Raw genomic sequence first — 15,760 nt, forward strand, 5'->3', positions numbered from 1 at the left:
ATAAAACGGTGTGTGCACAGATGCGGCTGTTCTGGCATTTACCTGCTTAGAGAGAAAAAAATGATATAACTAAGTACATAAATCATAAATTAGTCAAAATTTAGGAACTGTTTTGCGCTTCACAGAATCTCATTTGTGTCACACAAACTTCTTCTTTCATCTGAAAGTGTAGCTGGAGACAAACTGCTTCCAGCCATAAAGGTATTATGGGAAACTCTGTCTGGGTCAGCTTCTGGTGACCTTGTGAGCTTTGATGTTTGAGTTAGAGAGAAGGTTGAGCAGATGCAAAAGTACACAACACACCTGTTCCTAGAAAATAATAAAAGTCTCCAAAGCAAAGAGAGATATGCAGTAAAAGCTTGTTAATTAACCTGTCACAAGTGGATTAGGGGTTTCAGTCCGGCCCTGAGGGCTTTCCAAAGAAAGTCAGTTCCTTTTTTTTTATTCCCAAACTGTAAAGTGTTTTCCAAAATCCAATGACAAGTCCATTCCAAAGGAAAAAAAATAAAAATGGTACAGGGTGTAGCTCTGAATTTTGCCTTCATCCTGATCATTTTTGCTATTTTTTTATTTAATTTTTTGGTAGGCTTCAACATGATTACACAGGCTGATGCATTTCAGTAGAATCCTTATACATAGTACTAAACACACAGCTTCTAATGTTTAACTTTTTCTGCAAACCTGGTCCAGGGTCCCTGTTCTTCAGTTTTGATGACACACGCTCTATGGACCCTAAATTGTTATATACCCACAACAAATCATCGACAATCTATGTTTTTTTCCCCTAAAAAGGACTATTTTACTCTCCACACTCAAAACTCATTTGTTTCCTCTCCCACATCTGAAATTCCAATAATGATAAGTTTCTTAATATTAAATGTGACATTCTTTCCTCCTTGTCTCATGCTCGTATCGTCAGAGAATTGTGTTCCATGGCCAAACAACAGCAACAGTTGGGTTAATTATTATAAAGGTCATGCATCTATTAAAGGCTGCTGCGGCTGTGAGGTTAGTCAGGACATTTTTCCAGGTTTATCATAGATGGATCTGATTGTAAACATGCTTGTGACTAGTTGATATGATATTAAAAATCAGCTATTTTAAATGTTCTCATGCTTTTTGTGCGTGGTTAACCTGACACCCCTCAGAAGTCATTTTTACAAGTCAGGTCTCAGACAGAAAGTACAACTCAAGGTCAAAGTAACAGTCTCAAACAACTGAAAGGGGAAAAAGATTTGTTTTATGTGCCAAAAATGTACAGTGAGGGGACGAAAACATGACCACATTAGGATGTTTTAGTCTAAAAGCAAGAAAACTTGTTTGAATAACTAACAGGGGCTTTTTGTGTGTCTCCTTTTCAAAAATTTTGTGCATTTTTGGCTGTTCTCCAGTAACTTTCTCTCACAGAAACACAGGGCTAAGTTGACTGGCAGTCCCAAGTTGCTACTGAGTGATTGCGTCGCTCTCTAAGTCTCTGTTAGTGTGTCCGGGTCAACATCTCCCCACGCCTAAAAAACTGAATATGTTGAGTTTAGATAATTTATAGAAAAAAACAGTCCATTAATTTAGCCTAAAAGAACAACCAAGTGACAGATCAAAAACCTTGGAGTCGCACGTGTGCACGTTCAGCCCTGTTAACTTTGGAATAGAAGTGCTGTTTTAGCCAAAAATCACAGTCAGCACCCTGACCTGCTGACACTGCTGTCATACAGGTATGTAGCAGGGAGACTGTTTACAGTATTCACCCTTTCTCTGTCCATCATGTGAAAATGAAAAATGTGGGAAAATATGGCAGACATCTTAGCAGACAGTAAACATGATGTTTTTGAGATGTTCAAGTTCTCATTGGTTGGACAATTAAAGTTCTCAGAGATGTCAACTGGTAGTAAGGGCTTATATTGTCCCTTCTACTACTAAAATACAGAAGACAGAGCTCAAAAATATCTGATTATTAATGACTTGATGGTTAACTTAAAATGAGAAGACAACAACCCTGTTTATTTGCAAATTAAATATCTAATACAAAAAAATATATGATGAGGATTGTAAAAGTTCACCTTCAGTTCAATTGCTATGCATGCAGTAAAAAAAAAGGTTTCTCCACTATAATGGAAATGGGCGACCTTGGTCGCTTTTCAGGCAGATTACTCAGCAGTGTTTTATGCAGTTACTCCCCTAGGGCGGTCCAGTTAATCAACTCACCTGTTCGGCGTCCTATTTAAGTCCAGGTGTGTAAGTTGTTCATTCTCTTTCTTTACCGCAGCGCTGCGTTCATCACCCCACCCTCCTCCACCTGTGAGCTCCATTAGGGGTAGTTATTACCCTAAAGATTTATGGAAAAAAATTTCCAAGGAATTGTACGGAGCCTTATGCCAAACTAAAAGAATGTGAAATAAAAGAATGGGAATGCAAAGCTAAAGAGTAGGAATGCCAAGTTAAAGTATGGGAATGCCAAGCTAATGAAAGTGAATGCCAAGCTAAAAGATGTAAATGCCAAACTAAAAGAATGTGAAAATAAATATATTTACTGCATGAGTTGTCTGACTGATATATGCTTATTTCTGTTAGAATGTTGGACTGCTAAACATGGGAGTTAATGGAGATTACCTTGCTTGACTAACAACGTCCCCTCCCTACTGGGTGAACTGTACCCTTTTTTATAAAATGTTTTAAGCAGGAATACAAAAGCAATGTCTGGAAAGATAAAAAAATAAAAAAACAAAAACACTGATAGAGGGGGATTACAAACAAAAAACAGCCTTTTATCTCATTCCACCTTTTTTTTACTCATGTATTATGAGGTTTTTTTTAAACGAAATTTTTATTTTCCCTAAAGTAAAAATGGAAGTCAGAAAGGAGCGTAAAGTTAGCCGAATATGAAGAGCACCAGTTATTATTCTTTCATTCCAAGAAATTCATCAATATGTGTGTCAAAGCCAGACGTTTCTAATTCCAACTAAAAGCTCAAGACTTCAAAAAATGTCACAATTTTGATTTGGAACACATCAGAGACATGGCAGCTTAATAAATTTAGCCAGGACCACATGCTGGTGTGATTTCCAAAATGAAAACTCATGATTGCTGTGTAAAAATATGTTGTTTTTATTGTAACTCGTTGGTAAATGGCTCAAACGTTTTTTTTAAGTCTAAAATTTGGAGTATATTCAGGATTATTGAAATTATTATTGTTGAATTTAAGATGCATTACTAAGCTTTTGCGATGGTCTACTGCAAAATGAACATCCAACCCCAGAGTTTGGGCTGTTTTGGATATCATTTGAGTTCTTTGTCGAGTTAGGCTGTCGGTTACTTTTAACTTTAGACATTCTCTTATCCCGGGTCCTCTTACAAAGAAAAGTGTTTAATTCCTTCCTCCATCAGTGCACTTGAATAAATCCCATCCCTGCGCATCTCTAAGAATAACACGCCAACAAGTGACTGACATCCAAATGGCTGCAGCATCGCCACAGCTGACATTTTCCAGCTGTCACTCTTTAAATCACATGCAGCTTACTCCTCAGGCTGCAGTCACAGGCTGCCTCAAGTTGATTAGTCTCATATTAATAACACTATGTAACAAATTTTCACTTTTGTTCTGTTCCTGGGTTGAAAGTGTGTTTTCCTAAACCTCTATGTCTAGAACAGAAAGGAAATCGCTGTTATTCCAGAAAAACTTTGCTTCTCTGACGGGGACAGTGACATTTTGAAAATCGCGTGTCTTCGAGAAAATTCTCGATTTGCTTTCAATCCCGAGCTTCCTCCTAGAATATCCCTTAACTGCTAGTTGTACATATGTTTCTGCAATTCTCCTGAACACTCTAGAACGTTCAAGAAACTTCCAGAACTTTCGAAAAACTCTCAGAAATTTCTAGAACGTTCTCGAACGTTCCAAAAGTAGCTATACAAGTATAAAAGCACAGGTGTCTCGAACCAAGATTCCAATTCGTGTTATTGCTGACTGAAAGGATAACGATTCTTAGTTGAAGAGAAGTTATTTATTTGATATGGCATCAAGAGGTTGTTTGCATCCAGCTGATTCATTCTGCTATGTGTGCGGACAATTCCTAAAGACAAGAGACAGTACCACACAGCCCCGATCTGCCTGTTCAGACTCCTCCTGGGCAGCATCGGCCATCTTCAGGAGACAGCAGCAAGTCAGATAGTGAGGCAGATACTGGAGAGATGGACTACGACTCCGCAGATGAAGTTGGAGAGAGAAAGCTTCCCTAACCAGAAAGACGTGAACGATTTAATTAGAGACCTCGGGCTTACGAAATCGAATTCTGAGCTTCTGATATCCAGGCTCAAACAGTGGAACTTGGTTGATGATAGTGTACATGTCACGGATCAGAGGAAGCGGCATCAAATATTCTCAAACTTCTTCAGTCACCGTGATGGGCTGTGCTTCTGCAACGATGTACGATAGAACTTCCGGTTAACTTCCTTGTTTCGAGTGTAAGGCCGACAACTTCCTGTTGGTCGTGTTATTGTTGTGGGGAGTTTTGTTGAGTTGCTAGTTTTGAGTAAATAGGAGGGGATTTCGGGTAAAAGACAGGCGTTTGCTGTTTCAACGCATGACAAAGACATCACAACATTGTTGTGTACCCGTGTGCGAATTTGTCAAAGTACAACAGTACTAAAAGCTTTCATAGCTTTCCAGTATATGTGTCGGTGAGAGCCGAATGGATGGTGAACACGGCGGGAGGACCGCCCCAAGCAAGACGAGTCGTGTTTCGTATTTGCAGCAATCGGAAAGAACATGCGTCATGTAAACACACCGTTCGGAATACTCTGCCCCGGTCAGACTCGTTCGGATCAAAATTTCTTTCCGATCGAGATAGCTGGGTTATACCGATCGTTGTTCATGTAAACGGTCATTCCGATCGTGTGTCACTACTGCTCTGGTTTACGTCATGCATAGACGGTGTTTCGCTGAGAGAAAGCTTTGGAGCGCATACGGGACCAACCAGCCGCTCTGTTCTCGCCCCGCTGGCTCTCCCCTCTCTTTCACCCCTCACGAGGGAGATGCGGGGGGGATCCGTGCCCACTGACGTCTGGACCCGGCATCAACCGAGCTCTGCATTCGGGCTCCGGTGCCAGTGGACCGAGTGAACCTCTCTGAGCAGAGCAGCTGGATTTATTAATGTGTTTGAGGGGAGGGTGCTTTGTTACGTGTGCGTTTTGTTGTTTTGTTATGTGTGAGAATTCGGACTGCGAGCCGAACCGCCGCTCTGGGTTAGCGGCTGCCGGACTCGCGAGGATAGAGCAGAGCATACAGTGTGTGAGCTTTTCCGGGCAGAAATGCCGCTCAGTCCTTAGAAACTGTTCAAAAAATCACACGGAACTGTGTTTCCAGTTGTGCCCCGACAAAATAAAGGCTGATGTTATTCCCAGACATTTACGTGCAGCCAGGATGCAGATTGCAGCGTTTCCCACATGGTTTGTCCTGGATTTTTTGTCCATCAAAAGGCTAATGTTGTTAGCCTATCCTAATACTGGGTTCTTCTTCCAGCTCCGTACTTCTTCCACAAAAAAAGCACTGACCACTAGGATTAAATATAAAATGATGAGCGAACATGCACTTCACAATATTCATAACATTAATAAAAGCACGTTTGGAAGATCGCCTCGTATATTACCGAGCTGCTGCATAAATATATGTCACAGCAAAGGTTTGTTTACAACGGGACACATTTCCCTTCCGGTATTTTCGACACTATATTTTTTCGACACGATATTTTGCCCATGTAACCACGCACTGGTCGACAATCCTGTAGATGTCGTTCACGTCGATTTTCGGGAGACCTTGCAGACAACGGGTGAAATATGCCATCTTTCGCAAACAAAATCTGCCGTGTCGCTGCTATAGAAGTCGCAAACCGGAAATGGTCGGCCTCACACTCAAGGCGGTGGAAGTAGAACTCCTTAGTTACGTGCACGGAGCCTATTCCAGGCTATAGGTATCACACGTAATCCTATTGAATGGGGCCTATTCATAGACAGTTCATCCCAGAGCCTCATAGCCTTGATGCTTCACAATGGAAACAACTATCCGTCTCTCCCGATGGCCCACTCTGTGCATCTCAAAGAGGACTACACCAGTGTCAAGATGTTGCTGAATGCATTAAAGTGTGACGACTATGGATGGGAGGTCATCGGTGACATCAAAATGGTATCATTCCTCATGGGTCTTCAAGGAGGTTTCACGAAATTTCCTTGTTTCCTCTGTCCCTGGGACAGCCGTGACACTAAGGCGCATTATTGCAAAAAGGACTGGCCACCGAGTTTTCTGTTGGGAAGAGCAATGTGAAGAACCTCATAAAGCGCTTATGCCACCGCTGCACATCAAGTTAGGCCTCCTTAACCAATTTGTCACTGCTCTTGACAAGGAGTCAGCAGCATTTAAATACCTCCAAGATCTTTTTCCAAAACTGTCCGAGGCTAAGGTCAGGGCTGGTATCTTCGTCGGACCACAGATCAAGAAGATCATAGAATGTGAGGATTTCGCAAAGATGTTGAAGAAGACGGAGAGAGCGGCTTGGAGCAGTTTCGTTGCAGTTGTTCATGGCTTCCTAGGAAATCACAAAGCTGAAAACTATGTGGAGTTGGTGCAGACTCTCATAAAGAATTACGCCAAAATGGGATGCAGAATGTCTCTGAAAGTCCAAATCCTTGATTCGCATCTCGACAAATTCAAGGAGAACATGGGAGCTTACTCTGACGAGCAAGGAGAGCGCTTTCATCAAGATATATTGGACCTTGAACGTCGTTACCAAGGACAGTATAATGAAAACATGATGGGGGACTACATTTGGGGGCTACTTCAAGAAAGTGATTCACAGTACAATGGTAAATCAAGAAAATCGACACGTTTCTAAACCTTGTTGAGTGGTTTCCAACTGTGTTTGTCTATTCCTTGTGCAATTTTTGTTGTTACCTGATCATAATGACCAAATTTTAAAAAAATCGTCTTATTTTCACAAATTTCTAGTTTTCTTCGTGCTGTTGTCATGAAAGCAAAGTTTGTGCTTATTTGTGCTCATTTTTTCACATACTTTCGACATACGCTATTGAATTTAACACTTAGAAGCCAGGTACAAAAATTATGTTACGTAGTGAATGGACGGCTACTTAGTTTAGATTTTTGAAACGTAATCTTTATTGTTTTGTTAGTGAATGGTTTCCTTTGCTGCCAAATACTTGTGCTATGATGTCAAGGAAAAAGATAAACACGCCTTTTGCAAAACATATTTTTTAAGGTTCAGCTAATCATAAGAAGTCTTTTCTTAGCTATAAACCAAGTGTCATTCAATGTTTTCTGTAAAAAAAAAGTATTTTGTTGTTGCTGTGTGGTTTTAAAACAGCACATTTGAGAAAAGGAAGCATCTTTGTCCTCTTTTTTTTGTTTGCAGTCAATTTCTACAAGGTTCAGTAAAATGAAAAGTCTCAAAACTGTGGTTTTATTTTTTTCCTATAAGGATAAATCAAACTGTTTCAAAAAACAGTAAATGTCTCAGAATCAAATAATGCAAAACAAGAGGTCTGTCCCTGTGTTCCCTCTGCTGCAATTAAATCCATTGAATTGCCTCCTGAAAACCACTACACCAGCAGGCCTGATTGACAGGAAAACTGTGTATTAAACAGAACGGTCATGGAGCTCACATGATCCATGAATGAGTAGGCGTTCGGTTGAAACAGAAATGAACAACGGAGGATCATTTTGTGTGTTTGGATCTTCTAGTGTGTTCTCCTGTGGGAGCTGGGAAGGGGAAAGGATGTTCAGAGTCACTGGAACCATCGTGGAGAGCAGGAAGATGTGTGGCTCCGTGTAACAACTCAGACACATTTATACAAATGGCAGCAGCAAACGGCCATCTGTTTTTCCATGCATGGGGTTTGGCGCTCTAACTAGATCTTACTGGGTGAATGTTGATGTTTATGGTCTGACACAGATGAGGATTTAAAAAAATACTAATAACCAACATCAGATGGTCAAAAACAGACAAAAAAACAACTTTCACTAAAACAACATTAATTTAAAAAATCTGTTTGAATTTGAAGATTTTCTAGTGAGCAGTCAAACCTGTTCCTGCTCCAGAGTCAGGGTATAAATAATTGTGCGCAAACAGTTCCTGTGAATGCATTCACAATAAATGTGGGCTGTCAAATTAAAACAGTTCCTAGAAGGACCAGGAGTTCACAAAGCCACAGTCGTGGTCTCTTCACAGTGATAAAAACTGCACTCAGTACAATTTATTTCACATTTACACATCTTAAGCAATAAATTACCTATCATAGAAAGGCAATCAAAGATGATAGGAAAAAATATAACTACCTAATCCAAAATAAAGTGAACTACAAAGAGATTAAATGAAAAGGTTTTAAATGGGTATTTACATACGCCTATTTGTTAAATATTTACATGTTTATATATGTAAATATCCTGATTTATGTCCAATTTGATCATTTATGTAGCTTTACTTTAAAAGCAAATTATAAAATAAGGGTGTTTTCTGCCCTCCAGTGGTATGAAAATGAGAACTACAACGTAGGGATTAGTGAAACTTTCAACAAATTAATTTACCGTAACATAGAGTTGGTACATATTATTTATTTATTTATTTAATCGTAGACAAGAAACGTTTATTTTTTTTACTCTGGTAATTCCTTTAAACACTTAATAACAACCACTTCTAACTCTTTCATACTAGTGTTGAAGCATTTTTTGTATGCCATAAAATTGAATTTTTAGAAAATGTATGCTTTTTGGTATTTCGTGATATTTGGGAGTTGCTCGAATTCATAGAAGACTGTCAGGCATTAACCTCTTAAGACCCGAGCTCATCTGATCTAACCAGGCACATTAAAAACTGTAGTCACAAGGCCCCTGTCACAAAAGCAGGCAGACGGACGGTTCCAATTGCAGCAGGTTTATTAGATCAGCTAAAGGTCTACAAAGCTAAATCAGGGTCAGGCAGGCAGAGGTCAATAATGAGCATGGGAGCATCAGAGAAGAGACGTGAATAGTCATGATCCAGGAGAGATTCGGGGCAGGCGGCAGGCAAACAGAGTCAAACATAATATTTTTCCAAAAATAATTTTTATTTTTATTTCCCATAATGTGATGTCACAAAAAAAAGCTTCAGATGGAAAGCTCAACAAGCTCAACAGGGTCTTTTTTCCCCGCTGATTCTGCCAAACCCGTTCCCTTGGCTGTGGTTTCGCTAGATAGGAGGTAGGGACAGTGGGAATCTCGTTCATCCATTCATGCGCGTCACTAATTAGATGACGAGGCATTTGACTACCTTAAAAGAATGAGTTACTCCCGCTGTTTAGCCGCGCTTCATTGAATTTCTTCACTTTGACATTCAGAGCACTGTGTAGAAAAAAAAACTCCTAGTTTCCACAGAGTCATTTCACTTCTCACTTATAGTGTCCCTTATGGTGATGTCACAAAAAAAGTTTCAGATGTATCTGATGTGTAATTTCAAAATAAAACCCAACAGAAATTTGGTATAAATATGTAATTGCCATATTCACACCAGATTTCAATTGGTTTTTATTTTGAAATTCCACATCATATCCGTCTGAAACTTATTTTGTGACATCACCAAGTGGGACCTAATCAGTGAAATAAATGACGCTGTGGAAACTAGGAGGGTTTTTTTCTACACCTTTGTCAACATAAAATTTAATTGGGTCTTGTTTTGAAATTTCACATTAGTGATAAATATATAACTATAATCATATATCGGGGGGGGGGCGGTTTATACATATAAATTGAATGACAGTTCTTACACTTTGCTTTCAATTGAAAAATAAGTCCGTCTTGCTGTTTCCGCATGGAAATCAGAAGATCAAGACTGAATGTAACACTCTGTAATGCAGGCAGAGTGGCACAAACAATACGTCGCATTGAGTGAGGTTCAATGCAGTGTTTAAGTATGATGTAAGTGATTGCAAATGAAAGTCAGTTGTGTGGCATCCAGAAAATGTTCGCTGGGGTTGCTGGGTGATGAAATGTGTCTAGAACTCTGGAGACGGTTCCGGCTGGTGATCAGAGGGGGAGACCGAGCTCTGACTTCTGACTGCCCCAATTAAGGAAAATATAACCCAAAATGTGATGTCCAGGTGTGCGATCACCTGCTGCTTAAGGTTAAGACTGAGGTGATTTAGATATCCAGTAAATCTTTGTAGTCTATAGTCCGTTAATACTAAGGATAAAGTAGACCTCAGGACATCCTGATTCAATGAGGCATAGAAAAACAGTGTTGGAAAATTCCTCTAAGATCTTGGAGCATTGAAGTGTTCCATGGTTCAGACCAAATGGAAAGAGGCAAATGGATGAGTCCATCATTTTTTTGTTATGGAAAATAAAACGATCAGGATGTTCCAGCAGAAAATCAGACTTTTTTTATACACATTTAGGTATGGTCATGGTGATCCATGTGATCCAGGTGCTGAATTTCTAGATAATGTAAAATTGTTTAAATTAGCTGATTGCTGACTTTTGACATTAAATAAATGTATAGAAGTGTTTTTGTTGAAATCCCAACTCCAAACATCAGGGAGGGACCGTTAATCTATCAAATAATTAATGAGTTTTAACAGTTAATTGATTATTTAACGCATACCAATCCTCTTACTGAAAACGTGTGCGCTTTGGATGTTATTTTATTTATCAGAAAACATAAACGTCACGGTCCACTTGCATCTTGGCTTCGAAATTGCTCTTGAACCAATGTCTGCCGCGAGGTGGCGATATTGCCTGCTGTTTCACGTCCAATTTCTTGATCGGACTTTCAGTTTTCCTACAGGTAGACTGTCGGAAGGAAGGTGGTGCTGTTGCGCACACGTTCCAGACTCTGCACCAGCGACAGCTCTTTGATTCGTCGCTCTTTGGGGAGTTTTTAATGGATAAATGTGCAGAGACAAAGAGCATGCTGATTATCCTTACTTGAAAGAAAACTTATGGAGCAGCTTTAAAGTCGCCCTGTTGCGGTTGCGCACTGCCACGGATCCGTTTTGGAGTTGCCAGCCGCGCGCCCCAGTTTGGACACTCGATCTGCTGGACTGGCTGCATTATTTTGGCCATGAAGTATCTTTTCTGCGTCTCTGTTGGGTTTCTTCTATAACTGTGCATTTGGACCTACTGTCTGGATGCATTGCGCACTGCTCTGAAGGGATTACATTTTCTGCAGATATGGTTTCTCAAACTGGAAGTTTGGTCCCGCAGCTGCGCTTCTAAACTCCCATCATCAAGTAACTGAACATTACAGGGGCTTTGGTGCAGCAGGAAGACATGGCCAAGGAGCTGAAGCCGCGGCTGTGCGTCATGGCAAAAAGCCAGGGCGGCTACGGATTTCACTTGCACGGGGAGAAGGGCAAAAGTGGGCAATACATCCGAAAAGTGGAGCCAGGTTCCCCCGCAGAGGCGTCGGGGCTGCGGGCTGGGGACCGAGTGGTGGCCGTGAATGGAGTGAACGTGGAGAGAGAAACGCACCACCAGGCAAGTTGGAGAGGTGCATTCATATATTTATGATTTGAACTTATGTTACAGGACAAGCTGCCCGCAAAGGTGCATCAACAGGTCACACCGGCTGGGTATGATGTGAACTGCAACCCCCATGCCATAACGCTTCCTGTGGAACTAGTAGATTTTTGGATTGATAGTCGTTATTCAGACACCAAAAACATTTTTAATCCTTTTCTTTTGTTTTGTGTCTTTTCTGAGACTTTAAGTGTCATGATCCATTAAATGACTTAAAGGGGATTTAAAGAAATGATTAAAACTTCACTCAGAAACATCTTTTGTTGTCAGTTTTAGTGTGTACCAGGGCATCATTTCAGTTTGGACAGCAAGCTGTCATTGTGAACAACAACAAAAGTTTCTCCAGCTTTGTCTGCTTTGTGTTGTTTCATTTTAAAAACTGTCAAGTTGTCAGACATTGTCATCATGAAGTTTTCCCCCACAGCTAATCTGAACCATTACAGGCTCTCAGGTAGAACTTGTCATTTTATGGATCAAATGAAAGCTGGTAAAATGATGCCTGATTATGTCTAGACTAATATTGCTACAAAACGGGTGGAAAAGTACAAAAATATATGTTTATTTACATTCAAAAACATAAAAAGGACCAATAAACACATGCTGCTTTCCATTCCTCATGTTCATTTTGATCATTTCTCAGAGCAAAAACAACCGTTCGTTATAAAATGATGACAACGTAAAGAAAAACTCAAGATTCGATTCAACAAATAAGTCAAAAATGCAGAGAGCAGCTTTGTTATGATATCATTGCAGTATGTGTCTTACCGGTTTAAAAAAGTCAATCAGGTCTTACTTATAACTCTACTCTTATTTAAAGGCCCACACTAATAAAAAATAGTGTTTTTGCTGTTTTTAACATGTTCTTGTGGCCTTTTTCTTATGATGGGGACATATGTAAAAAAAAGAATAAGCTTAAAATGACATTTCTGACAATTTCTTTATTCAGATTGCTGTGAATCAGGAGCAGACGGAAAAAAGATTGTATTTCTGACATAGGTGCTACAAGCTCTCTGCTCCGCTCCATTCTGCTGCATCCACTTGCAGACAAATAGATCCATGTATGTCTTTGTTTTCCTTGTCTGAGCTGGAATCTGGTTCATAACTGAACAGCTGGATAGCTCCAATCTTGCTTTTTTTGTTGCATCACTAATGTTAGGTTGGGGTTGTGAGGGTCTGTAAGCTAGCAGCAGAGAATGTAAACAAATGGATGACAGGAAGTGGGGGTGGACTTACTCCACACCAACAGTCCGGACCACAACTCAGGGGTGAATTGCTAATGAACTACTGCCGCTCTGCAGAAACTGTCCTTGAAAACGACTCTTTTTCCCCCCAATTTTACCTAAATTAAAAGACCACTGGGAAGTTTTTTTAAATCAATCAAAGGATGATCAGAAAGGGACCTTAAGGCAAATTTCAGGGTTTTCTAAACCCATCAGAGTTTATTTTATTGTTTAAAACTTGTGTCTGCTTTAATTGCTTTCTCCTAGGTGGTGCAGCGGATCAAAGCAGTGGACCACGAGACCAGGCTGCTGGTGGTCGACAACGAAACACACGAAAATCTCCGCAGCTTGCGCCTCACGGCCACAGAGGAGATGGCCATTCTAGGGAGCAGTGCTCCCACCTCCTCCACTCCTCAAGCCTCCCCCTCCCCAGCACCATCATCAACCCCTTCGTCCCCCGCAAAAAAACGAGAGAATGGCTCAGTGTCTAAGCAGAGCGGCCAGGTGCAGAAGCCCACCAGGAGGTCGCCATCAAAGGCTGCAAAGAAGGTAAGCTGGATATTGGATTCAGATGGAGCGCTGGCTGGCAGTGGGTCACCTGCCTTCACGCATTCTCTCCTCAGAGACATGTTATCAGGCTGCTGTGCCTGTTTCAGATTAGGAATCATGCAGGTTTTAATGCATGTGAGCTGTGCATTTCACAAGTGTGTGCTAACAGATAACTTATAGTTGGAAGCATTTTTAATGTGTTGAAGGTGCAAAAAGGAACTTGAAATTCAGAAGAATCATATTTGTGCACTAATAGTATTAGGGAAAAATTGACTGGTACCAATATCCTATACTGATAAAGTCTAAACAAATCACATATCTTTGTGTGGTTTGTTTGTTTTATTCAGTTATTCCATGATGACATGGAAAACAGGATGTGTTTCCATCCACTCTGTGATCGGATTCGGTTTCACGCGGCCTCAATCTCAAAGTTGAGACTGCTCAACTTCCACTTTCTGCTTTTAAAGGACACGTGTTTTCACTTAGGTTTATTCTGCCAGTGTGCAAACAGCACTCTGGGACTTTTCCTCCACCAGCAGTGAAAATGTGTGTGTCCTTGTGCAGCTCTTAGATTGGGTCCTGTGGAGAGCCAAAGCATTGCCTAAAATGAGCTGATTGCCTGACAAAGGCTAGAATGCACTCATATTAAAAAAAAAACAGTCTGTTTTGTCTGCAAAGACAGTGTGACTGAACACCAGCTGCCTTTAGTTTGAACTAGTGAAATAAATGTGCCTAGTCAGCAGTGACACAGCACACAAGTCAATTTTCCATGAAAATTAAACTAAAGAAAATTTGTCTGCTCTGAAAAAAAATGCCTGACTTCTTCTGCAAAATGCTGGGTTCAGCAGATTTCCTGTCGTACCTTTTTTTTATAAGAGAAGATGTATGGGGGTGGGGGGGTGCAGAGATAGCCCATGTAATTTAGGCTGGAGAACCAGAAAGTGGGAGCAGATTTGCTAGAGGTTTCAGGAAGTAGGCCACCAGTGGGGGTGTGGGAGAAGTGGAGGTCTGCAGAGTGTAAGGGAGGGCTGTGGAAACCCACCATCATCCAGCTGTCAAGTAGCACAAATGAGCAGCATTTGTTGTGTCTGTTGTCATATTAGACTAGAAAAGTATATCAAGGTAGCAATGGTTGCAGGGAAAAAAGCAGTGTCTGACTCTGCAACCTATGAGTGAGATGCTGCTGGAAACTGTATCAGAAAGTCTCCTTAACCCTGTTCAACTAGATCACATTTAGATAATATATTATTAAAAACTTTAATTGTGTGCATTACTCCCCTATGGACAATATGCATCAGAAAAGGCTTGGCTGGGTTGTTTAAGGGTTAATTTTTGTTATTTTTTTTCCGTCTAAATCTTTCCTTGCAACCAGTGGAAAACTAAAATGAATGTATACTTTTAGCTGGAAGACAAACAGCTGACATCCTCGAAAAAAAACAAGAATTAATACTTTCATTTGATGCTATTAGGAAGGGACAAAGTCACTTGCAAAAAATAAAAAATTCTGACCTAAAATGTCATTTATGAAGTAAAAGAATGAAAATAAAAGCAGCTTAGCCATATTTCTAAACTCATGTCAACTGCAGTGTTGCCTGGCATACTGAGAACAATTGTTCCTTATGCGAAACACAATATCCCACAGACTCCTATTGGAGATCATTAATTCTTCACGTGAAAAATTAAAGCTGCAAGTTGTCTCCAGACACTTAACACAGCCATTGGCTGAGTGGCTGCTACACGCCCCTTATTCTCTCTCTTTCTCCCCTAGCCACCCTGGCCAGAGTTGCGGAACAAATTCATAAAAATAAAATAAAAACAATGGAAGTCTACAGATTTTTGGCTTTTTGGTGCCAACCGGTACTTCCTGTTTGGAACACAAGGGAGGAGGGATCACTCTGTCAGGAGTCAATGGTTTTATCTCCATAGCAACCATTTTATTTCTTTAGTCAATTGGCAAACAGGTTGATGTAATTTTCCAAAGAATTTGCAAAAGTAAGTTTTTGGATTTCATTGGCAACTATGGTTTTCTGTTAACCACAGCCACATTCCAAATATGTTCATATCATATGTCATATTGTTTGGTACTGCTTTGTACCAACATTCCAGTAAAAAATATCTGAGCAAAAGGGGAACGTCACTTCTGTGAGCTCGTTATGCCAACTACAAACTTTATTTCTGACAGTTTCTCTCAAGTAGCTTCTAAATGATGTTAGAGAAGTGAGAAGCCAAATGATCAAAGTCCCTATCGAAGAAGTTTAAATTTGTAACTGGCACTACAGGGGATTTTTTTCTGTTGTACACTTAAGAGGGTGGTATGTGTGTAATAACTTTGCGAAGATTGCTCAAACAAGTTTTTTTCCCATTTGTTTAAAATGTGAAAATTAGAAAAACTTAGCTATTTCCTGGAAAATGGCTGCCAAGCCATGGGTCCTGTGACCAT

At 40.3% G+C, this 15,760-nt stretch overlaps 1 protein-coding gene across 1 annotated transcript in view; it reads left to right on the forward strand.

Annotated features, from left to right (window-relative positions):
* Window positions 1-10,844: 10,844 nt before the first annotated feature.
* LOC101167292 (Na(+)/H(+) exchange regulatory cofactor NHE-RF2) overlaps window positions 10,845-15,760 on the forward strand; it is a 31,883-nt gene continuing 26,967 nt past the window's right edge. Inside the window, exons 1-2 of the mRNA XM_011478281.4 lie at window positions 10,845-11,509; window positions 13,039-13,320. Coding sequence (XP_011476583.1) covers window positions 11,303-11,509; window positions 13,039-13,320 — 489 coding nt within the window. The 5' untranslated portion in view covers window positions 10,845-11,302. The remainder of the gene's footprint in view (window positions 11,510-13,038; window positions 13,321-15,760) is intronic.

This window comes from Oryzias latipes, chromosome 8, assembly GCF_053564925.1.
Source record: "Oryzias latipes strain Hd-rR chromosome 8, Olatipes_Hd-rR_3.1".
Taxonomy (NCBI): domain Eukaryota; kingdom Metazoa; phylum Chordata; class Actinopteri; order Beloniformes; family Adrianichthyidae; genus Oryzias; species Oryzias latipes.